The sequence below is a fragment of the Pristis pectinata genome, chromosome 9, assembly GCF_009764475.1.
Source record: "Pristis pectinata isolate sPriPec2 chromosome 9, sPriPec2.1.pri, whole genome shotgun sequence".
Taxonomy (NCBI): Eukaryota; Metazoa; Chordata; class Chondrichthyes; order Rhinopristiformes; family Pristidae; genus Pristis; species Pristis pectinata.
The window spans coordinates 68,377,911-68,403,715 of record NC_067413.1 but is presented as its reverse complement, the minus strand read 5'-3'; the positions used below and the strand labels follow the sequence as shown (position 1 = coordinate 68,403,715).

The 25,805-nt window shown below is 39.5% G+C and overlaps 1 protein-coding gene across 2 annotated transcripts in view; it reads left to right on the top strand.

Annotated features, from left to right (window-relative positions):
* LOC127574572 (coiled-coil domain-containing protein 178) overlaps positions 1 to 25,805 on the top strand; it is a 158,259-nt gene that overhangs the window by 83,353 nt on the left and 49,101 nt on the right. The window contains exons 6-8 of one of the 2 annotated variants that reach the window (XM_052023677.1): positions 4,215 to 4,364; positions 22,217 to 22,351; positions 23,395 to 23,541. In XM_052023677.1, coding sequence (XP_051879637.1) covers positions 4,215 to 4,364; positions 22,217 to 22,351; positions 23,395 to 23,502 — 393 coding nt within the window. In that variant the 3' untranslated portion in view covers positions 23,503 to 23,541. Of the gene's footprint in view, positions 1 to 4,214; positions 4,365 to 22,216; positions 22,352 to 23,394; positions 23,542 to 25,805 lie in introns of those variants that run through there. The other variant, XM_052023676.1, reaches the window with a different exon arrangement.

Below are 25,805 nucleotides of genomic sequence, written 5' to 3'. Positions count from 1 at the left end.
ACCAAGGAGGTCCATCTCTCACTGTAACCGTTGCTGGAAGTCAATGTGCAGTTTGAAATTAACAATTTAGTAAATGATGGCAAAGACACAGAACTACCATCACACTTCTGCAATCCTAACCTTGAAATCCCAGGGGAATCAGATGTCTGGGAGCTTTCCAAGATAGAACTGAAGTGGGATTGGTAGGAATGGCCCAGGATGGTAAACAGAGGGGATAGGATCCCAGACCTGCAGTATGCTTAATGACTTCATAAGTGTGGTTAAGTTTAGCGTAGGCAGCAACAAATTCCATCTACTCACAACTGCAAAACTGGACTCATACACTGCTCAATGCACCATATCTCCGTTACTCACATAAGAAAAATTTCAATAAATCAAAACTCCTAACTTAAATCCATTTGTCCATTACACAAATACACATACCCATTTACCACAACTCCAACAGTCACACACGCATCTCACTCCTTATATACTCTTCAACCCTGGCAGGCACTTCACATGGATACATTAATTCCAGCCAATAGAAGTGAATGAACATTAAAAATTAGTAGGCTAATTGGCCAGTGCATAGGCCTGTGGTAGAATCTGGGAAAGTGGAGAGAATAAAATGAGATTCATATAAATGGGTCATTGTGGACTCAGTGGGCCAAAAGGCATGTTTGTGCTGTGTGACTGTATGATTCTAATGTAATTAGCTTTACTTGGAGCAGTTGCATGGAAAAGAAGCTGGATCAAAGAATCCAGCTGTTGATGCCTCAGAATCTAATAAAAATGAATCCTAGAATGGTTTGGGAATGTCAAACAAGAAATAGTCGAAGTTCAGGCCCTACTCCTTCAGTGATTTTTGGTTATGGAAATGTGCTAAAGAATTATCTATGTAGCACATTTGTTCAACTAATTAGTGCATATAATTTGCTGATCATAAATTGAGATACGGTAAATAGTGATGGAAGATAATGGCAGTATCATCATTCTGAGAATCAGAATCATCTTTAATCAGAATTAGAGAATCGTGTTTACTCAGCAGAACTTTAGAATTCTGATCTCAGGGACTTTCTTATAATATTCTTATGGAATTATTTGAGATTATGCTTGATATACCTTGGTAATGATTGTGGAAATATCTACTACATTCAGGAAGTTTTATTGGCACTATTCTCCATAACAGAGCTCCCACCACTTGCTGTGTCTCACTCATGCTTAGTGTTCCACATGGAGAACCCTTCCTGATCTCAATAAATCCCCAGAGTCAATGTACCTGCTGCTTACAACAGGTGGATTAAATGATGAAGTGTGCTAGTTTCTTCAGAGCTAAAGGTACTTCAGCTTAGTTCTAGTGGAGTGGCTAAGAAACAGTAAAACATCTATTAAAATGATAGCTCCAAGCTAGGTTTCCAGCCAGTATCCACATGAATATTACCTGTTCTGAACTTCTGAACTGCCATAGAGATCAGAGTCAAAGAGCAGAGGATAATGGGGAGAGGGTTTGGGGAATGATATGAAGGGGAGGGCAAGTCTATGAAGGGATTTAAACAAAAGGATAATAAATTTATGTTGGAGGAATTAGAATTCTGAGAGCCATTGTAGGTCAATAGGGACAGGGGTTCATGGATAGATGGAACTATTTTGCAAACTGAAGGACTAGGTTAAGAATTCTGTTTCCCTATTCTCTAAAAGGAAATTAAATTAGATAGCAATAGAAAATGGTGCTGGGGATCACAATGTGCAATTGACCCAGGCCATTTGACCTGGTGCAAGCAACATGTTTGGTTAATCATTAGTATGATTACAGCACCCAATCTGGGCTAACAGCAGTATTAGATTGACCAGTAAATCAGCAAGGGTGCCAGGAGTGACCTCAGTCTTAGGAATGACTAGTGCTGACTGAAGCCAGCTGCATCTCTTAAAAGAGACACACATCATGCCTTCACAATTAGTAGCAAGTGATGGTACCAACAATTTGATCTGTTAAAGCAGCCGTAACACAATATGGGCTCTTCTGATGCCACACTGGAAGTGTTGATTGAGGAGGCTGAAAAAGGAGAAATGTCCTTTATGTATAGGGTTGAGGAAATCCTTGAGGCTTGAGAGAGTAGCTCAAGAGATTAATGTTTGAAGCAACACACAGCAGTCCCTGATTAATCTCAAGACCTGCTGTGTTGAGTACTGCAGGACTTCTACTTTGAGATCCACACAGTAAATTCTTTATTTGAGAATGCCAATGGTTTGCTCTCTTATTTGGATTGGTAACATGGCTTTCTTTGTATGCAAGGTGCCTCTTCCTACCACAAATTAGGAGCCATGACTTCAAGGTATATCCCAATTGCCATCCTTTGTTTGTCATAATGGCTGAGACATTTATGAAATATCAGACTGCCACAAAAAAGCATCGTAACCGCTGACCAACATAATATACTGTGGATGATCACCCAAGAACTGTAGAATGTCTCCAAGTTCATTTGCATTGTCTGTATACCAAAGTAAGCATAGTCAATGGTACCCTGTACCACAGGAAAGCTTGCATCACTTACTGTTCTCAAGCCAGTTAGAATGAGCTGGATCCATCTCTCTGAGACCCTTCATAAGCAAAAGAGAATAGCAAACTTGGAAGATATAGAAGATGATGGCAACTGTTATCTTAACTGTCACTGGTTGAGTATTCTGTGTTTGGAGTTTTAATTACAGCTCAGATATATTAGTGAATTGCAGCTACCTCATATATTGATCCATTGAAATTAATGTACGAGAACTGCTTGATGAATACTCTTGAAGGGTAAAGCCTTGCCCTCCCCCTCCTCTGTCCTCAAGTAGCTGGACCCCAGCTTATTCTCTCTGTCATATTGCACGCTGAGGAACATGGCTATTAAAGCATCCATGCCATAGAGACATAGAGTCATACAGCACGGAAACAGGCCCTTCAGCCCAACTGGTTCATGCCGACCAAGATGCCCATCTGAGCTAGACCCATTTGCCCACATTTGGCCCATATGCCTCTAAATCTTTCCTTTCCATGTACCTGTCCAAATCCTTTTAATTGTTGTTAATGTACCTGCCTCAACTACTTTCTCTGGCAGCTGTTTCCATAAATGGACCACCCTCTGGGTGAAAAAGTTGCCCCTCAGGTTCTAATTAAATGTCTCCCCTCTCACCTTAAACCTATGCCCTCCATTTCTTGATTCCCCTACCCTGGGAAAACGATTGTGTGCATTCTCCTATCTATTCACTCCTCATGAACATCGCCCCTCATCCTCCTATGCTTCAATGAATAAAATCCGAGCCTGCTCAACTTCTCTCCACAATTCAGTCCCTTGAGTCTTGGCAATATCCTCATAAATTTTTTTTCAGCTTACTGGCATCTTTCCTATAGCAGGATGAACACAATATTCCAAATGTGGCCTCACCAACATCATGTACAACTGCAACATAACATCCCAACTTCTATACTCAGTGCTCTGACTGATGAAGGCCAGCATGCCAAAAGCCTTCTTCACCACCCTGTCGACCTGTGACGCCACATTCAGGGAACGTGTACTTGTACTCCTAGGCCCCTCTGTTCTACATAGACATGTCATTGAGCAATTGTTTATTACAGAAAAGCTTATTCCCTCTGTAATGTGCGAGCTCCTATGAATTCTGGAATTCACAAGCACTAGTTGAATGTAAGCAACACTGTGAACAATTGACGACCCCTATAAATAGGGGGGGAGGAAAATGTGTATTCATCCAACTGCTCATTTAGCTCTGTGAGGGAAATGCATAGAATTGACTACATCATTAAAGTTCAATTTGATAATGCTGACTTTTAGTCAGTGTTGCAGTATGATTGAAGTCACAATTTACCTACACCTGATACGTTTTAGCATCATGCATCCTAATATCCTTCCAACTGGTCCAACTTGCAGGGCAAATCGATGCCCCCACATTGGATGCCATATTGGAGACTATTTTACGATTAAAATACGTCACTAAGCAGCCAAATTTTTATGATCTAAATCTTTACACTCAATGGAGAAAAATAACTTACTTCCCAACAGAATGGGCTGCATTTGAACCTTAGTAATAAAATTTACCCCACCTAATTCCCCATGATTTTAAATGAAGTTTCACTTTTCTTAGAGTTCTTAGAGATGAATCCAACCAGCAAATAGAAGCTTTGTTAAGGCACGAATGGTTCTTCTTGTAACCAGTAACATCTATTTCTGGTAATTTTCTAGACCAAGCTTGCTTCAGCACTCATGGAAAATGATAACCGAACTGCAGAGTATAAACAACTGCAAGGAACTTATCTGGACACGAAAAGTAAACTTGCAGATATCTACTATGACAGACTGAAGACTGAAGATCGTATCAAAGATTATCTACAGGTAACTAGAACTACAAATGATGAAGAAATTACAAAAAGAATAATGTAAAAAATATTGTTTTTCACACCTGATGCCTGCATTTGAAATTAAGGCATCAAAGATGGCCATCAGATTAAGAATCCCTGCTAGATTTTACACCCCTTTGTGCACTCGTTCAAAACACACCCCCAGCTGCAAAGCTGGGCATCACAAGCACCTTTGCAAAGCTTTCTCTCTCACATAAACCATTTTACAAAAGTAGTTTGCAATAATATGTAGCTAAACAATCCATGGTGCTTCACAGAAGCATAATCAGAAACATAAGAGGAGATATTAAGAGGGGTAATTAAATGGTTTGACAATGGAGAGGGTTTATGAAGTGTTTTAAAAGACATGTCAGTGGAAAGGTGACAACATTTGTAGAAGAAATCCTAGATGAAGACATAAAAACATAAGTGAGAATTTTAATTTGGAGGTGTTGGTGTGGTTGGGAACTAATACAGTCGCAAAGTACAGGAGTGATGGGTGGAGCAAGCCTTGATGGAGATTATGATATGGCCAGTGGAGTTTGAATCTGTGTCTGAATCAGCCAGGATAGCAGTGAAATAGTCAAGCCCGGAGGCAATCAAAGGTTTGCCAAGGGTTTTAGCAATAGAATATATTAAGGAGGGGACAGGGTTGAATGATTGACCTAAGCTGGAAGTTGGTGACCTTTCTGATGGAGAAGTTGTTTGGAGCATTGGATGCTAAAGTCAGGAATATAAGTAAAATGGGGCAGCTGGTAGAACTGCTGTCTTACATTTCCAATGACCGGTGTTCAGTCCTGATCTCTGTGGAGTCTGAGTGGAGTTTGCACGTTCTCCCTATGACCTGGTTTCCTCCCACATCCCGAAGTCATGCAGGTTGGTACGTTAATTGGCCACTGTAAATTGTTCCTAGTGTGTAGGTGAGTGAAAGATTCATGGGAGAGTTAATGGGAATATGGGGAGAATACAATAGGATTACATGTTAAATTAAATTAGCGTAAATGTGTAATTATTGCTCAGCACAGCCTCAGTGGTTCAAAGGGCCTTTTTCTGTGCTGCTTGACTCTGTTTTGTGAAACAATTGTTTCATGTGAACAAATGTATCAGTGGTATGGAGTGTCTGAAATCAGTGGCTTTACTCTTCAAGATCTAACTGCAGGAAATTGTGGTTCATCTAGGACTGGGGGGTGGACAAGCAGACTACAAGATATATGTAACCTGATACCAACATCTTGAACAGATGGCATTTATAGGCAACATGTGGGTAAGGTTCGGATGCGGCAAGGTCAGATCCTAGTGAGGAAGCTACTCTAAAGATTCTGTATCAACCATTAAAAGGATAAAAGTGAAACCAAACAAAGGCAATCTCAGCTGTAGGATATGATATGGTTGGTCACGGTAAAGGTTGCAGAGGTCAAGAAGGACCTGTAGGAATGGTGCACTATGTCATAATAACAGAGGATGTCACTGTTGACTTTGATTAGGGTCTTTGTCAAGAATGGAATCCTGAATGAAGAGATGTGGAAAACACAGACACACATTTTGGAATTGACTACATGTTGAATGACATTGGAAAGCAAAGTGAGGTTGGCAATGGGACATTAGAAGAGATGAAGGCAGAGATTTGGGAAGGAAAGGTGACAGCACCTGAAGGATGTATTTATATGCAGCAATGTACAAACCAGTTCTTGAGTGAATTTAATAATTGCTTAGCCTAACATAGTTAAAGATATCCCTGTGGTCATCCTGGCTAACCTTTTTATTGGAGTAATCAAATAAAACAAAGTTAAAATGTTTCCTATGTTAAGATTCTACTTAGATAGTCATATGAATTGTTCTTATTTTTGTAACCAAGGTTAAGCTTAAAGGTTGGAAAAGATGTTACTTCCAAAGTTAAATAAAGCATTCAGCAATGCAGTCCTCTATTAGTAATCAAAATATTGTTAACATATTGGAGTTTACATATCTTTCTATATATGATTAGAATTTTAAGAAATGCCAGATAAAGGACATTATATGTTATCCCAAATGCTGCCATGGTTGAGGGCTAACAAAACTCATCACGCATCCAAACTAGTGGATCCAAGTGCCTTGAAGCTCAGACTATTTTTGCCTCTCTCTTTCTCTCTCTCTCTCTCTCTGACAGTATCTCTCTTCCTTCTTTTTTCTGTTGTTATCTTACTTTCTGCTCATTTGATTCCATCAAAAAAACCCAATAGCACAGGCAATAATGCGATTTTGTTTTCTTTTAAAGTATCCCATTCCTACCACCAGTAATGTATAATGGGCCCTGTTTCTGTTTTCTTAATGAGCTGAGTCTGACAGCAGGATATTCTTCAGATACAGAAATAATAATGTTTTAAAAATTTGTGGCAACTCAACATAACATTTTTGGGATTTAATTGTTTTGCTTATACAGTATTTTAATGAGAGATATAAAGATCAATTAATGTCAGCAGACCGATGGATTGGAATGTTATACTTCTCAAATTATATTGTCACTTGCACTTCTAATGGGTTTTATATCTTTTTAACAGAATAATATGCCAAATATTTTAAATAGCAAATGTTTAAGTGGTGAACCTTATATTTTGTTTTCCAAGTATTGGGAATAAAATACTGAGGACTGAGAATATACCTCTGGCCTCAGCCACCACATTGAAAACAAATGCCTGAATGCAATGAACCAGGCAAACATAAAAATCAAAACCAAAAAATTCTTATCCTATTACATTTACATTTATTACATTAAATTGTTTTGCTTTGCTAATATTGCTTTTTGTCACTTTCAAAATCAAATGTGCCTTTCTTTATTATAAGCAAAAAGCAATCATATTACTTTAAAATACATAAGCTGCCTTGTGTTGCATGCTAATTTGAATAATCAGCTTTTGTCACCAGCTACATTTGCTTGAAAGGCATATGAAAAATTTGACAAAATGTACTTTGGATGAATTTCTCAGAGTAAATGTTTGTACTAAAATACACATCGGTGAGCACCGCACTGACAGAAGAGCTGGTGGATGTGGCAGTAGTAATCGAAGGTGCTAAGCCAGCTGTCTCGCTCTGTTTGCTTGCTCACTGCTTTGGGCATTTTGCCAACCTCATTGCAAATAACTGCATTAGTCAAGTGTATCAGAATTATTACAACACTGCGTCCATCTCATTTATTGCTGTTTGTGCATTTTCTAAATCTTTACAGCACAATGAGAGAATTTTTCAACTTGCTGACCTTTTTTCGTTCACCAGGCTTAAAAGTTCACTTTTCTTTATTACAAATTTGGACAGAGGGACAATATCTGCTAGCCACTTTATGAAGCCACCATCTTCCCAGCATGATTTGTAGTGCCAGCAGAATTCCTGATTGCAACATGACTCCTGATTCATATTTTAGCCTGTGAGTGGCATGAATGTGGAAAGAAAGTTACCATGTGCATTTACTATTATAATCTGTAATATATTGAAAATGTGTTTCTGTTTAACTTGATAGTTTACTTTCCACAAATTACTTAACAAATAAGATTAATATTCTCCTTCACAATAGAATGGCATTCTGTACCAATATAGAATGTTTGTAGTTATTATCGTACACCATAATATGCAAACTATCAGCTCATATTCTGCATTGGCTATCAAACAAAAAAAACCTATATTATTTTAAGTGCACATCACAACTTAAAAAAAAATCTAAGTGAAGTTTTACTAATAACAAATAAATTGTCTGCCTTAATAGAGGGGCTTAAATTTAGCATTGTTTCCTGTAAAGCGCAATAGACATAATGATAACTAATTTAGCAGAATGGAGCAGTGTACAATATCATGGGCATTTAAATCAATGCTAATTTGGTCAAGGGCTCTTTTTTATGTAACCCCAAAAATCGGTCAGAAATTAAGGTCCTCTATCCATTGCAGATCCCAACTTTCAAATTTGTTTATACTAGTCAGAGCTAGTGATAAGCAAATCTTTCCAGAACTTGAACTCTTTAATCAGTGGTTCGTTATCAATGGGAGCACGGGAACCCATTCAAAGAAATGTCCCTCTTTTCCAAAGTGAGTTTTTTTGGAGTTTAAAAGGTAGGGGTTGTTTTCCTGGTTTAGCAAACAACAGTTGACCACTGTGTCACCCTCACCCCCATCCCAATCCCTGCACACATCCCAATCCCTGCACACATCCCAATCCCTTCCCACATCCCAATCCCTTCCCACCCTGAGTTTACCTGTGTGCTTCCACATAAGCAGGGATTAGTTATAATCTGAGGTGCCAGCTATATAACTAGCTTCAGTTGCCAACTGATTATGCTGATGAACCTCAAAAGCCGGGTTAGTTTGGTTCTGAAGCCTATTCATTCTGATTTAGCCAGTTTGTGTTGCTGGGACCATATCCAGTATGGGGCAATAAAAAAACTTTGTCTTCTTTAGTACATGGTATTTATTTTCACTACTCTACACCTCAGGTAAGTTATTCACAGTATCGACTTGGGAAGATTTCACTTGGCTTGATCTCCATCATTGCCAAAGGTGACGAAGAGCATCAGATTTTTTTATAATTCATTTTTCAGAATGCAGGCACTGATGGTAAGACTAAAAATGCTTGAGATGGTGGTGGTGAGCCACTGTCTTGATATTCCACAATGCTGTTGGATAAAGAGTTTTTGGATTTAGACCCAGAGTTGATGAATCAGCAGTGATATCTTTCTAAGTCAGGATGATGTCTGACTTGCAGGAAACCTGCAGTTGGCTACATTGCCATGAGCCTACTGCCCATGGCTTGATAGGTGGTAGAGTTCACAGGTTTGGAAAGGTATTGTCAGGCTACTTTCAATGCTTCTTCCAAGTGTTTCCCAATATGGAGAAGTATTGCTCATGTTCTTTGCCAATATTTGACCCAAGGCCATGAGATTTTATGGGGTCTGGTGTCAATGTTGATGACTCCCAGGTCTACGCTCTTTCACCTGTATGTACCCAGAGATTGTCATATGGAATTTTGGCACATTGTCTGTAAGCTATGTTTCTGTGAGTACAACTATATCAGAGTGTTGCTTCACTGGTATGTTGGACGTCTCTCTCAATTAAGATGCCGGTCCACAGATGTTTATGAGGGGTACTGGCCAAGTGAACTGGGCTGAGAGAGTGACTTTATGAGTCCAAATTGCTTGGTGGTCCATCTGGTTTTACCCTTTTTTCTATTTTAAGATAATGGTTATGATGCAATAGAGTGGCTTTCTCACCCATTTCAGAGGGCAGTTCAGTATTAACCATACTGCTGCAAGTCAGAGTCACATTGAGGCCAGACCAGGAAAGGGAGGCTGATTTATTTCCCGGAAGGGCATTAGATATATTACTAACAATTCACATCCATACTGCTACAATGGGCTATTTAGCAGAGTTCAGGACATTATGCTATACTGTTCCTGCTATCTGCTGTCACAGGAAGCCTACTTTTGCTGCTCTTGTAATTAGGCAGTTTCCTTGGTTTTAACTCTCCAGCAATTTTATTCATGTCAGAAATCATGTAACACACAAGTGCCTAAACGCTGTTCCCCACATGGGTTCTTCACTTCTTTTTCTTGTTGGCCTGCTAATAACATTTCTCACCATGGTTGTTTGCCATCCATTTACGTCACGCTTTTCATGACTGTGGGACCTACCAAATTGCTTTACACACAAATAACTACTTATGTTGCAATGTAGGAAATCCAGTCAATTTGAATCTATGACTGAAATTTGCATTCAGACCTTCCTTAGAGGTGATGTTCCTCACCTAACTCATGCCATTTGAAGGGAGGGAGTGAAAACTGATCAACTGAGAAATAGCATCTTTCAGGAAATTCATTCTCAAACAGTGTTCATTGTGTGAAGCAGTTTTCCAATTAGAGCAGTGGAGGCAAAAACTTCAAAATCAATTAACAAACAATTGGGTAGTGATATTAACTCCTTCTGGGGAAGAATATTGGTGGGGTCAAGAATTAAACTGAAGCAATCACTAACTGCCTTTGATCCCTCACACTATGCTCCCACTATATCCCAGTTTTAAATTGTTGTATTCAACTGGTGACTGAGATTCTCACAGGAATAAATTGGGATCCTGCCTTAAATATTGCATCCTGGTTATGGTGTTATCCAAGGTCTAAGTGAGGCAGCAGTGATGCTGCCCACCTGAGCCTGTTGAGAGGTGGATCATGGGCCAAAGAGGTCCAGAAGGGAAGTTGCCATGGAATTCAAAGCATATGTCATCTTGTAAAGAAACCTGATGCATAGGTCTTCATTTGGCCTTCGCTCCTACTTGCATCTCCCCTTACTGTCCATGATCATGGGATTCCTGAAAGCATTTCCCCTTTTGCCCAAATCTGTTTGATAAATTGGGCCTCTCCACCTATCACCTGATCACGTTTGAACCTGCCACCATCGACTGATTGATTTCCAGCTCCCTCTGATCCCACTTGGTCATCATTGGAAATTTGATGCTCAGTGCGCCCTTCGACTGACATCCCTTTCGCCACTACTTTTTTCCATTAATGATTGCTCACATACAGTGGACATTTCTGATCCTATGATGGAAGGGAGGTCATTGCTGAAGCAACTAAAGATGGTTAGATGGTTTGGTTCAATTGCTCAGACTCGAGGCCTGACCCTTCCTTCACTCACACCTGTCTTCCCCATACCACTAAGCACCTGCCCTTCCCCATTACCTGATTTTCTCCAGCAGCTACAAAATATCAGAGGCAACCAAGGAAAACCCTTTGGCAACTCTAAAATATGCCAGGTATATTCTGTTTCATATAATGTTTAAGGTCATGATTTTAGCTGCAAGGAAGCTTTGCATAAAATTCCCCTCATTGCACCACCACCAAGAGGTGCTTTAACATGCCTTTCCCAGTGCTGAAAAATTCCTAGTCTTTAGTCTATTAGCAATCTATATCTGTGTATCTATTTCCCTGAACATGAGGGTTGAATAGGAGTTCTTTCTTTCTCTTTTTTCACTAAAGTAAGGTTATACCACACTGGGATATACCACAATGGTGTTCATAACTCAGTAAACCAGAACACTGCAATCCTTGAAATATAAAAACAGCTCTACAGAGAAGAAAAATAAAATAAGAATTTAAATGTACTTTTCAGATATTGATAGACAGTTTTGCTTTGTTGTGTGACTGCAGTATAGTATTGCAACTGACTATGGAAATCATCAGTAGTCTTATTATATGTGGCTTCAGCAGGGAGAGTCTAACCCAATTCAGCCAGGTGTTTAAATCTTGCCTCCTGTATTTAATGTTGTTTGAATGTAATTACATAAGTGTACGTAATTAATGGAGATGGATGGTTAAATAAATGTAATTTCATGATTGTTTCTGTTACTAGTACTCTGGTTTCTTTGTGTTTTTACTGTGGTAGTCCACCTCAGCTGAGCTCTTAAGTCTGTAAGAGGCCTTATGAGACAGAGTTAAAATTCTTCCATTTTTCTCCTTAAATCCCAGACACTGATTTCATTAATTTATATATAAATTTCTATTTTCTTGTTAGAAATCTCTTTTGTCACATTTAAATTAAGTTTATGTACAGTAACAGGCTAATAAGTCAGTTGCTTCAGTTGCTTGTTAAAGTCAAGCATGTGTCTTTGTTTCATGTTACTAATGATGTGGAACCATGGAAGCCCAAGCATATTTCGCTTGGACGATGTGGGAGCGAATACTGAAAGCTCATTACTTGGCTCCCCATTGGAATCCTGCAGGAGTCTGCTCATTGAAAAGACTGTGGGGGCTTTGACAGAATTATTATACTGAATATTTTTAGACTCATTAACTATATTACCAAAGCAAAATATCTCTTCCTTAACATGCAGATTTGTTAAAGCCATAGAAACTTTATTTTAGTTAAAAAATGTAAAAGATAATGCTTTGTAAGAAGCCAACGAAAATATTTGTACCAAAATGTTTAAATTTACAGCCAAAGTCTCTGCTATTTAATCTTCAGTTAACTCTTTTGGCCATGGCATGATTACTTTGTCTTTCAGAGTTTAGTTGATCTTTACTTTGTATTATAGCCACATTTAAAGAAAAATGGTAAATATGTTACAACAACTGTATAAATTTAAGTACAATTAGTTTGATAGTCCTTTTCTGTTGTTATAAAATATAATAGGCAAATTATAATAGGCAATTTCTTACTGTATAAATGTGGTTGTGTGTCCTCCCTATGAATTTTGTAGTGATATGACTGAACATCTTGTCCCATTATGCAACCCAGCAATGGTATTATTTGAATTATTGGAAGCATCATTAAAGATCATCTCTAATCTACATATGTAAATTGGCTACCATTGGCATAATTGAGGTATTATTCCCGAAAGTAAGTTGAATATAGCCTCCAAATTTCACGAAGATATAGTGTCATTTTGAAATGAAGTGAAAAGCATTTATTTAATTGATCTAACTTGCAAATATAAATTCTGTCTAATTAACATAATTCATTAATGAGCTTTCCCTTTTAGCACAGTAGGTATACTGACATTTTCAATTGACGTTTCCGTAAAGATAAATCCTAAGAATTTCATGGGTTGGATGGAAAGCCTTTTGTGGCTAAACTAATTTACATGTACAAATGTTTTGTTTTACATAATTGCTATGGCATTGTTAATGCTGAAAAGGATTTTCTAATCTTGGACCATAGATTTTGTTTTACTAACTGATGGTAAATAATTAGCACAGGATATGTTTACACTTCTGAAGGTGGAATGAGTCACAATGTTGCTAGCCAGTCCTATTATTTCTATCATTGGGGAAATTTATTTTGCTACCGGTGAGCAAAAATTACCATTAAAGGCATTATAGTGCAAATGCATAAAAGATTCAACAGATTCTGGATTCTGTGCTTTCAAGAAAATATTAAACCATTTAATGCCAACATTTATTTCCCCATTATGTGTAGTCTTAATACTCAAAACCTTTTATGAAAACAAAACAGTAGGCCATGCTCAGTGGCAGTGTTTATAATACTTGCTCTCTGTAGGAAAAAAAGCTTTTTTTAGATTTGGCTGCATCCGGGCATTTCTTCTCAGCCAACTGGATATCTCCCCATGGGCATAAGAACAACATTTTATATTTATCTAATCACCTTTAACAACAAAATAAGGTGTATTCATACAGAAATTGATGCAGGTCAGACAGCATCTGTGAAGAAAGAATTAATATTTCAGATCAATCATCTTTCAGATGCTCATCATGTTAGTATCTTACTTGTGAACAGACTTAACATCTCAAATCTCAACTTAACATCTCAAATTGATGAACTTTTATCAGAACCTTTCAAGTCACTGAGAAAAAATATTAACTGTTTCTTTACAGCCTGACCTACCAAATATTTTCTGTTGTTATTTTCTACCATATAGGTTGTAAGAAATGTCATGAAGTTGAGAAAGAGTTTGAGAAGTGGAAAGGCTTAGGAATGGAATCTTAGTTAGAGCTAACTAGCTAAAAGCACAGAAGCCTTTGGTGTGTTGAAGAAATAGGATATGTGCAAACAGCTGAAGTTGGAGGAATTCTGAGAATTTTGGCCTGGAGTTGAGTATAGGCATTGGCAATGATGAAACCGTGGACTGGGTTGAACGTATGGCTGAGCATTTTTAAAATGAACTTTTGTTGGACTTGGAATCAATTTGAGCCATGAGGACAGGAGCGATGCAAGTTATCATATGGCATCGGGGTTTTAGAAGAGCATCATTTTATGAAAGCTGGAAGGTTATAGATTGACCATAAGGTAAATCCAATAGTCAGGCCTACATACAACAAAATACAAAAAAAGAGGTTTAACATTAAGAGGTGTGATGATATTGAGTGTACCCATTCAAGACGCTAAATTTAAGTCAAGACTTCACACCCTATCTGGTATAAGTATTTACAAGTACCCTCACTTTTGGGATATTATACTGTATCAACCTATACTTCAAGGACTACTTCACTCTTTAGTCTTTTCCTGAAGGGGTCTAGCTGTCAATTATCACTATTTCGAACAGTGGGTCCCCCCTCCCAACCAAGGAGGAGATACTTCCAGCTAATGAAGCAGTTTAAACACAGTTTATTTTTAAGTGAAGCACATTTCATTGTGAGGAGTAATTCTTGACAGAGGTTTAAAACTTACAAAGGATTTCCAAAACTCAAGTACAATTCTTAGAAATTAAAAAAAACATACCAGTGGGTTGCAGATGAACAGATCGTCTGTCACAGAAACCGAGGCTGAGGGATGGATTCTGTGTTTTCTCTCTGTTACTCCTACCAGCCCTGACTGCCTTCTGATATTTATACCATTTTTCTACAAGCTGACATCATCTGTATGTAATGTTTCTCAACTACATTTATCAGGCCAGGTGGATAGAGTGTTTAATTAGGCCAACCTGGAACCTCTTATTTCTCTTGATTAAGTCAAGAAGGTGAGCAAAGTGTACTGGTTAGAAGTTTAACTTATTCAACAACAAACATCTTGAACCTTGGACAATTTCTGCTGATGTGTTCTAAAAGAAGTTTAACTTAGTGAACAACAAAAATCTTGAACCTTGGACAGTTTCTGCTGTTGTGCTAAAAGGCTGAGGCTAGCAATAAACCTTTTTGGGCCTAGAAAATGAATATCCATCACAGAGGTTAAGACAAGGTGTAGATAGAAAATTGAAATAGTATTCGTCTGTGAGGGACAGGATATGTAGATGGTGGTTTAGCTCAGAACTAAGTAAGACAGGTTGCAAATAATTTTGACAGAAAATGCTGGAAATACTCAGCAGGTCAAGCCACATCTGTGGGAAAAGAAATAGAATTATTTTTTTCACTTCAAAGAGTTCTCTTTTTCTCTTCTCACAGATGTGGCCTGACTTGCTCAGTATTACTAATATTTTCTGTTTTTATTTTAGATTTCCAGCACCTGGATTTTCTTTTATTTTCATCTTAGAAATAACTTAGAGCAGTCTGATACCATCCAAGGAGAGAGATGGAATAAATGATCAGTACATGGAGTTTGTAATGGGCGTGGGGTTGAAAACAATGTTTAGAATATTACAGCATTTTCCTTTTAGGAAGTCTTGCCTCATCTAAGACTAATTATCTGACAACAGTAGAGGGGCCATGAAAGTTGGCACTGGGTAAAGTTTGGGTTCATCTACATAAATGTGGAACCTGGTGTTATCTTTTAGGATGATGATGCCAAGGGCTATTGTAAACAATCAATGGAATGAGCCAAAGGATTAATCCCAGGAAAGGTAACAATGGAAACACAAGAGGCTGCAGATGCTGTAATCTGGAGCAAAAAGCAAACTGCTGGAGGAACTCAGCAGGTTAGAGAGCATTTGTGGAGGGAATCATCGACGTTGGCAGTGGAGAAGGCCGAGGATGGACTGGTCGCTGTAGGAGTGGGAAGGGGAGTTGAAATGGCATGTAACTGAGAGCTGAGGATGGCCAATGCAGACAGACTGCAGGTGCTCTGCAATACAGTTGCCTAGCCTGCGCTTGGTCTCACTGATTTAGGGGAGGCCACATTGAGAGCACATCGGATGCAGTAGACGAGGTTTTAGAACAAGTGTTGCATCTCCTATGGTTGCAAGGGAAAATCCCAGGGGTCAGAGAGGGCTGGGTGGGAAGGGATAGCAAACCAGGGAGTCACAGAAGAGTGATTCCTGAGGAAGGTGGAAAGGCATGGGGAGGGAAAGATGTGACTGATGATGGGATCCCGTTGCAGTTGGCAGAAATAATGAAGGATTACGTGTTGGATGCAGAGGCTAGTGAGGTGAAAGTTGAAGACTAAGGGAGCTCTATCTTTGTTCTGTTTGGAGGGAGAGGGGATGAGAGCAGAAGTCTAGGGATCAGGGCAAATGTAGGAGAGGGCTCCATCAACCACAGATGAAGGGAAGCCGCATTCCCTGAAGAATAGGACATATCAAATGTCCTGGAGTAGAAGGCCTCATCTTGAGAGTAGGTGTGGTGGAGATGGAGGAACTGGGAGAGAGGGATTTCATCCTTGCAAGAGACACGGTGGGAAGAGGTATAGTCAAGGTAGCTGTGGGAGTTGGTGGGTTTACAGTAAATATCAGTGGATTGTTTGTCCCCTGTGATAGAAACACAAAGATCCAGAAAAGAGAGAGAATTGTTGGAAATGGTGCAAGTGAATTTGAGGGCAGGGTGGAAGTTAGCAGTGAAGGTGATAAAATTGATGAGTTCGGCAGGAGTACAGGAAATCATATCAAAGCAGTTGTTAATGTAACAGAGAAAGATTTGGGGAATGGTACCAGAGAAAGTTTGGAACAAGGACTGTTCCACATAGACAACAGAAAGACAGGTATAGCTAAGGTCCACATGGATGCCCATGGCTACACCTTTGATTTGTAGGAAGTGAGAGCGATCAAAACAAAAAGTTGTTTGCGGTAAGAACAAGTTCTGCCAAGTACATGAAAGTGTGAGTGGAGTGGGACTATTTGGATTTTTGTTCCAGAAAGAAGCAGAGGGCTTTAAAACCTTCCTGATAGGGAATGGAGGTTTATAAAGACTGGACATCCGTAGTGAAGATGAGGCAGTGGGGACCAGCGAATTGGAAGTTGTCAAAATGTCCTGGATGTAGGTGGGAAGGGACTGGGGAGACAGGATAGAGTTAGTGGGGCAAGGGCAGGCAGAAACAATGTGGTTACCAGGACAGTCCAGTTGTGAATCTTGGGTAAGGGGTCCTATCCAGAAGTCCAGAGTGGGGCACTATCGGGTTGGAGGCTGTTGAGGGGAGATCTGATGTAATGAGATCTGTGACAGTCGAAGAATCAGTAGCCTGGTATTCGTTGGTGAGGTCAGGGTCCAGGACTAGACATGAGGAGGTGTCTGAAAGCTGAAGTCTGGCCTTTACAAGGTAGGGATCAATCTGCCAGACTACAATAGCACCCTTGTCTGCAGTTTTGGTGATTAGGTTGGGATGTAACGGTTGGCATAACGCTTTGCAGCACCAGTGACCCGGGTTCAATTCCGGCTGCTGTCTGTAAGGAGTTTGTACGTTCTCCCCATGTCTGCGTGGGTTTCCTCCGGGTGCTCCAGTTTCCTCCCATATTCCAAAAAGTGTTCGGGTTAGGAAGTTGTGGGCATGCTATGTTGGCGCCGGAAGCGTGGCGACACTTGTGGGCTGCCCCCAGAACACTCTACACAAAAGATGTATTTCACTATGTGTTTCAATGTACATGTGACTAATAAAGATATCTTATTGATATGAAGTGTGGATCGCTGTGAGTTTGGATGGGGTAAGGTTGGAGTGGGTGCAGGGAGTGGAGAAGCATTGGCAATTGGAAATGAAAAGGTCAAGAGAGGGTATAAGGCCTGAAGGGAATGACCTAAGAGGAAAGGGAGTGTTGGGTGTTGGAGATGTGAGAAAGAGTTATCAGTGGGGCGAGGACTCCTTGTCAAAGAAATAGGCACGGAGTTGGAGGCAACAGAAGAAGAGGTTGACATTCTGCCAGGCCCGGAATTCGTTGAGGTGAGGATGTGAGGGTACAAAGGTAAGGCATCTGCTGAAGCATCAGAGAGGGAGATGTTGGTGGGGATGGTGAAGAGCTGGCAGAGGTTGGAGCTGGGGCAAGGCATAGGGTCGGAAGAGGAAGAAGAGGGTAATGAGAGGGAGGGCTCAAAGTGGTGAGATAGTGGAGGCTGGAGAGTTCAGGGGCGAGAGGGGAGTGGGAAGGGTGGTATTGGGGTTGCAGGAGGGATATAAGGTCAAAAGTAGGTGACCCCTACCTCTTCCTCTTTATACTGGCTACTTTCCTTTCCCACTCTCAGTTCTGATGCAGGATCTTGCCCCGAAACGTCGACAATTCCTTTACCTCCACAGATGCTGCCATTGAGTTCCTCCAGCAGTTTGTTTTTTTGCTCTAGGTAACAATGGAATCAGCAATGGAATCTCTCTATTGGTTGGAGAGAGGAGCAGAACTGTTGTAAAAGGATGGTTTGGTTAACTTGATCAAAGGTTGAAATCTCACCGAGAAGAATGAAGCATTCTGTTCCTTTATCAAGCCAGAGGGAGGCAAAGACAGGAAGGGACAGTCCTTCCCATCTTCCAAACATTCCCCAATTATCTCTTTGATTCAATGCAAACAATAAATAAGATCACATTTGGTCGCAAAGGCTCTAGATTCCGACTGCATTGTTGAAGATCTTTGCTCCAAAACCAGCTGTGTCTTTAGCTAACCTGCATTACTGGCTTCCACCAAAAATGTGGAAAGTTGCTCAAAAGTCCAAACTTGGCAATTACCATCCTATTGGTCTACTATCAGTTGTTAGCAAAGTAATGGGAGGACCCGCCAACAATGTTATCATGCAGCACTTAATGTACCCGTGTTGCAGATAACACCACATTGACAAAAGGGCTGATTTCCAAAGGTATAATTATCTTGCGCAGAATGGAACCATTGGACTGAAAATAACATCAAAAATGAAGTCAACGTGGATCATGGGAAACACTTCAAAAGATCTAATCACATCTGGCACAATGTTGAGGTTGTTAGAGTCCAGTCATCTACCCTCCAGGACATCGATAGAGAGGAACCTCAGCATGAAGTAGCAGATCCAAATATCTTCAGCTTTTCATTACCTTCACACCGTCATAAGGTCAGAAGTGTCAACATTTGCTGCTCAGAGTACAGGATTCATTTTCATTTCGAATTCCTGAGATAATGAAGAATTCACCAAATGCAGATTTTGAAATTGAATTAACCTCTAACCTCTAAGCATCAGTGAAAGAACTGCTGACATGATGGTGTTCTTCTACCACTCCCTATCCTGGTCGCAGCTCTTGGCTATCTGAAAGAAGAAATGCACAATCATTGTGCAAGCTCAGGGGCAGATGCAGAGCAAGTAAGAGGTACATGCTTACGCCATCTGCAGCTTGTACATCATGAGAGATCTTGGGATGTTGCTGAAATGAGATGTGAGGAAGATTAAATATGAAGATACTGTCATCTTCAGATTAAGTTCTTTTTTGACAGTAATCTTAGTAATTGCCACTGCAATTAAGGTGTGCACTATCTCCTTCATATGAGTAATATTATATTGTTGTGCCTGACCCCTTTCAGTTAGCTGCTGCCTTCCCCGTTTATGCATCACAGTGTTCAAGTATGTGCTCAAGATACAAGTGTATTTGTATTTGTTGTGCAAAGTCTTTTGATGAAGTACTTGTCATGTCTGAATAGATTGCAGTATGTTTTGGCTTTGAGACATGGGTGTGAAGCTTGCAGCAATGGTAAGTATTTGAGCGTGTGCTGGAGCATACTAACATTAGGTAGGTCCTGATTGATTGATATTGCTGGCAGTGTAGTGTTCTGAACAATGGCTAGGGCTAGTGATGCAGTAGGTGAATATGACCCTTGAAATTGTATTCACTGACCTTGACCATGCACGTGAGGTCATTGACAGTGCATATTGGTAACACATTTTCAGAGCGTGACTTCTGGTTTTAAATGCAACAATTATCTAGTCCCAATGCCTTAATCAAACTCACTAGAGGCCCTCCTGTTTCCTTCTGGATAGATCTCTTCACCAGTGCCTCCAGTGTATCATCTGAAGACTATGATGCCCCTATTTTCTGTTTCCTCAGTTAGTTTCTATTGTAGAATTATGTTCTCCACTAAATATAGCCACAATTCATCTCCTGTTTGTGAGGTACATACTAACTTGAAGTGTTCCAAGCTAGCAAAAATAGTGCTGGTTACCCAAAATATTGAGCACCCTGTAAAGCTACGTTATAGCATGGGTAGCATTAGCAGTGCATTGGAATCATGCAAGTAAGCTAGAAACATGGACTTGGCACGTTCTTTGAATTGGAAGGAATACATCACAGTGTCTGCATCCATTTGGGGGCTATCGAAGTTAGCCATTTTGTCTCCTCAAGAACTAGATGTCAGGCAGATTGACATGACCAAGAAGAATGGAGGAGTCTGCAGCTCTGGAAGTGGGTAGGACTTTGCCATACTATTCAACCTAATACAATACGAAAGTAAAATGAGATAAGTTCAAACCTCCACCTAAACAGCTCACATTGTTGGCAAGTAAGTATGACCAAAAGAAACACTCATGTCCTTCAAGCAGCTAGAACAATGTAACTCACTGATTAAGACAGCTGAAAATATAACTAAAAAAAATCATACTTATCTGATTAAAGTTCCATCTTGGATTCATAAGAAATTTAAAAGTGCTATCAAACAGAATGAGATAAATACTTTATGATCCTGCTTTTAAATCTAAATTTAAAACACTCAGCATGTGTTTTGTTTCGAATACTTGCTTTGCTCACAAATTCTATTCAAGATTATTTCATTGGTTGAGTTCCAATAGCATTCTGGAGAACTAAGTAAATAAATACTTGTATAGAACTGTACTGTTTTATCTAGCAAATCAGTATTGTAGAGGGACAAATTCATAATCATATAGCACAGAAACAGGCCCTTTGGTCCTGAATATCCTGAGCATCATACCCATTTACCAGCACTTAATCCATAGCCTTCTATGCCTTGGCAATTCATGTGCCCACACAGATAATTTTTAAATGTGAGATTAGCTGCCTCTGCCATCTTGCTGTGTGTTCTTGTGTTTTTGTGAGTTTAAACACAATGTGATATACTGGCCATCTTTGATATTTAGTTGCCAAACCCATAGGCTGCTCAGTCACACAGAAAAGGTACCACAATATTGAAATTAAACTTGTTTATTTCAAACATTATTCTAATGTTTCAAAATCTCCGATAATTCCATATAAGCAAAAGAATACCATATTCATTACATTTTCATTTTCTGACAGTCAATAACTGTTTTCTGCTAAAATTCTTAACAGACCATCTTTAATGTGACTCTTGTTTATTGTTTTCTATCATAGGATTTATACGATGTCATGCTTACTCATTTTTCTCAATTTTCACTGTTGAATGCTTCACATGCCTTGCATCAATTTGATAGAATATAATATGATAACATGAATCAATTAACCTGAAGGAATATTCTTACAAAAATAGACTTTTAATTTAATTAAAATATATCTAATATTAAAATTTGTTTTCTCCTCACTCTATGTGGTTCAACTAAATATTTATTTTCAAATTCATGATGTGATTTAACCCTAAATAGATATCCAATAAGTCACATATATTTTATATTATATCATACAGTATGTCTTCATAACTATCATCTATGTAGAGATATAAAAGGTTATGTGAAGTATTATTCTCTGTGATTGAAAACGAACAGTTGAATTTTGTTCTTTTATTATCAATGCAAGGTAGACGGATGATGTGTTTTTCTGGAAATTTCTTTTCTGTTGTTGTTCTCCTAAAGCAGCTGATGACTGCTTAATGCTCTTTAGTTTTGTCATGCACTGAAGCACATGTTGCTAGGCCATGATAAACCTTACAGGAATAAAAAACAGCTACCACGTCTATCAATATATTTTAACTTTACATTTTTAAGTTTAGGTGGGGCCAATTTATGCAGCTTGAATAGCATCAAAAGCTCTATGCTTTTAAACAAAAGGGTAAAATAAATCCTCTAGTCGCCTTTATGGAACAGAGTGAAACAGAAATGTTTAACTCATCAGCTTTGCAGTCAGTGTTTCGCCTCAGCTAGAACAAAACTGCTGAAGCATTTAGAGAAAATTAACCCCCCATCCTAGCAGCCAGATGTGACTGGATTCTATTGAATGCACATGAGTGGGCTGAAAAATCAAGAGACTGTGAAATTCCTGTCAGGCCTGTACAGTACAAAATGGGCTATTGACTGCTTTCTGTATTCTCTCCATCATTCTTTTTGAACACTGCCATTAATTTCCCCTCCTACTCTGATTTTTTTTAAATCCCATCAGCTCTCTGCACTACAAACCAGGATGCATAAAGCGCTAGTGGACTACTCCAGACAACGGGGCCTTTATAGCCAAGCAGAGCTGGCAACGTTCCAGGCTGTCTCTCGTGAGAATGCTCAGAAAATAATAGCTGTGCAGGTATGTTTTGAAGGAGTTGTGGAGGAATAATGGGATTAAGACTTAAAGGAAAATAATTGGATGTGGAAACGAAGTATTAAAATGCAAACACATTATGGCATAATTGAAATTTCATAATAGGGAGAAAAGGTGCTCAAGTTGAGGTATATCTGCATCCCAGTCTTTAAAGTTACAGAGCTATAACTAGAATTCCTTATTTTTATACATATTTAAACACAGCTGGTCCCTTCTTTGCTTTTATAATCTATTTTTACTTTAATTAGACCTATTTGTTGTAATACTATTTAAATCATGTATATTGATTTTGCTACTTGAATACAGATTTTAGGATGAAGATCTAACTTGTAAAACTAATCTCTTATTTACACTATGGACTTAAAAAATACCTTCAGGTGCCACCAAACAAACATTTTGTTTTGTGATCTTTTCAGGTGCCCCAGCAAATATCATTCAATGGTCTAATTTTATCCCTTCTCACAGGCAAGACTGTTTGTTTTATCTGGTTTATTTTCAGACTCAAATATGCCACCTGCTTCCATAATCCTCTCCAGTTCCACAAATCTCTAAGATTGTTACACTTTTCCAGTTTTTGCCATCCAGGTGTAAAGTGGGTGAGTAGCCTTTTAAGTAGTGCAGTTGCAGTGAATGGGGTTCTCTGTAAATAAGTTCCCCATGAATTGCCAACAAAAGGGACACAATTTCAGCTACCAAATCTCCAAACAGTGTTGCACAATGAATGACATCATTCACTTGCATCCTGCATGGAACATGTGTGACATGTGCTGGCACTTATTGCAACTGAAAATGTGTGATTCTTGCAGATGAATGACGCTTTTGACACTTACTCATAAAAACATAGATATTCAGTCACATTGCACTTAAAAATACACTAGTAGGCAATTCAAGTTCTTGGCATTGATTTCACAATTGCTGCAGGGATGCCTGGAGCCTTGCTGGTGATTCAGGAGAATGCTATTTAATGTTTGGGTGAGGTGCAGTGCCAATTCTCCAGTTATTATTGGTGTTTTTTGATGGTTTTGTAGGGTATGCTGCACAAGTTGGAGCTGCATACAGGCATAAGAGATGTGCCCAGGGACCCTGAGAATGGAGGAGAAGGAGCCCTCAATGTCTGGAGACCCAATCCCTCATGAGCCACATTCTTATTTCTACGTCTCCAAAGAGCAGTGTATCTGGAGGCTAAGGCTTTCTAAGTCATTGGTGACACACATCATTGATCTTCTGTGCCTGAAGACATAGGTACACTGTTACCCTGATGGTCCTAGATTGTGTATCATTGCTGATCTGTGCCACTCTTCCAAAGTTGCCACACAATGCATGCATTACGGGGATCATTAGTGCTGTCTGTGTAAGGAAAAAGAACTTTTCTCTTCCTTGAGTGGGGACCTTTAAGCTGAGTGGACAAGGATGCTTCCCAAATTCTCAGGATGATAGGCTGAACTCATGGTGCTTCAGGCTTCACTTAAGAACCTAGAACTCAACATGAATCCTCCTCCCTTGGATTCTGAACTCTGTCTGTGTTCTTGCTATTGTAGCTGAACACCTTTATAACAATTGCCATGGGAGCAGGGGCTAAGTGAAGAATATCATCAGAGCCCTCAAGATTCACTGCAGAAGCTGATCTCTGCAGCCACTTCCTGCCATCTCCTCTTCATTTCTGCATTAAGGACTCTCATGGCACCTCTGGTGAAGACAACATAGGTTCTGTGTTTCAAGTCATTGGCCAGGATGTTCAAATCTGAGTCAGACAAACAGGGAACTTGCTCCCTTCCCTTTAGAACCTCTCTAAAAGCCTCTTCAGCATTTTGCGAGTGCTAAATAAAGAATGCCCCCAAAGGTCTGGGGCCCTGACATCAATTAGCCCAGAAATGAGTCAGCAGGAACATTGTATTGAATCACTAATAATCACAACCCCTTCATTAAAAGTTAAAGGCAACATTGTGCACTCAAAGCATGCATGGATATTTTCATTAAGATCTCCATCTATTCTTGTGCCCATTCTCCACGGGAATATCTGGGTATGAACATTGGGCTCCTATTTTGGAGCGATCGAATTTCCAGCCAAATGTGGCTCAGCATGAAGTTTTTAAAGATGTTATACATAAGTTAACTAAAGGTGTATGCTGCTGTTGTTGCTGTAATGCAAGAAGATATGATTACACAAAATATTGCATTCTTTATGAATCATACCTAGTACTTGGTTAGACTTTACAGCAAAGAATTTCCAAATGGCCCCATTTGAAATGGGCAGATTATGATTATGTTCTTAAACAATAGGCTGAGATTTGTTGGCATGCACCCACATTTTGGAATCAGTGCCTGCAATACTCTGACATTTGTGCTTCTCTGGTCAGGATACAAAGGGCTAATCGTGTGGGCCATAAGTGACTCTACTTCTAGTTCTTCAGTACTGCATTTCACACTTTTTCATGTTCCTATGCCTGTATTTTCATTCTCTAACTATCCTCATCTTATAGCTCTTGTTCTACTTCTCTCTCTCTAACTGCCCCCATTAACTCATCCACCTGATGACCTCCACAGTTTATCCCCATGTTAAAGCTCCAATTGCAGCTTTGCCAACTGTAAAAACTCTGAGACATTTTTATTAATTTTAAATATGTCCTTCAGAGACATTGAAAAGTTATTGAAATGAAGTGTATACCACAGATAATGAATTGTTTAATAAAATTTAAAATGAAATAAAATACTCATTAAAATGATTAAATTGTATATAACAAAAAAAATGTTACCTGTGCCTTATAACAGTCACCATTGAAATTAAAAGGGTGATCTTGCACCAGGTCTAACCTGGAACAAAACATGAGGTATTTCCCCAACATAATTACTGGGGAGTCTCAGCAATATAGAACTCTGCTGTTTACAGAGAATAGATAAGGGAAACATGTGGAGGTGTTTTGGAGAACATTCATATTATGGAGGGGAGGTACTTGCAGCCTTACAGCGCATTAAGGTGGATAAATCCCCAGGGCCTGACTGAGTGCATCCTTGGACTTTGTGGGAGGCTAGAGAAGAAATTACGGAGGCCCTTGCAGAGATATTTGCTTCATCGTCAGCCACTGGTGGTGTTCCCAAAGACTGGAAGGTGGCTAATGTTGTTGCATTGTTTAAGAAGGGTAGCAAGGACAAGCCAGTGAAGTACAGGCCGGTCAGCCTGACATCAGTTACTGGAGGGAATTCTGAGGGACAGGACCTATCAGCATTTGGATAGACAGAGTCTGATTAGGAGGAGTCAGCATGGCTTGGTGCGTGGAAAGACGTGCTTGACGAATGTTTTAGAGTTCTTTGAAGAGGTAACCAAAAGGGTAGATGAAGGAAGGGCAGTAGATGTTGTCTATTTGGACTAGCTAGGCCTTCGACAAGGTCCCGCATGGTAGACTGGTCTGGAAGGTTAGGTCCCATGGAATTCAGGGAGAGG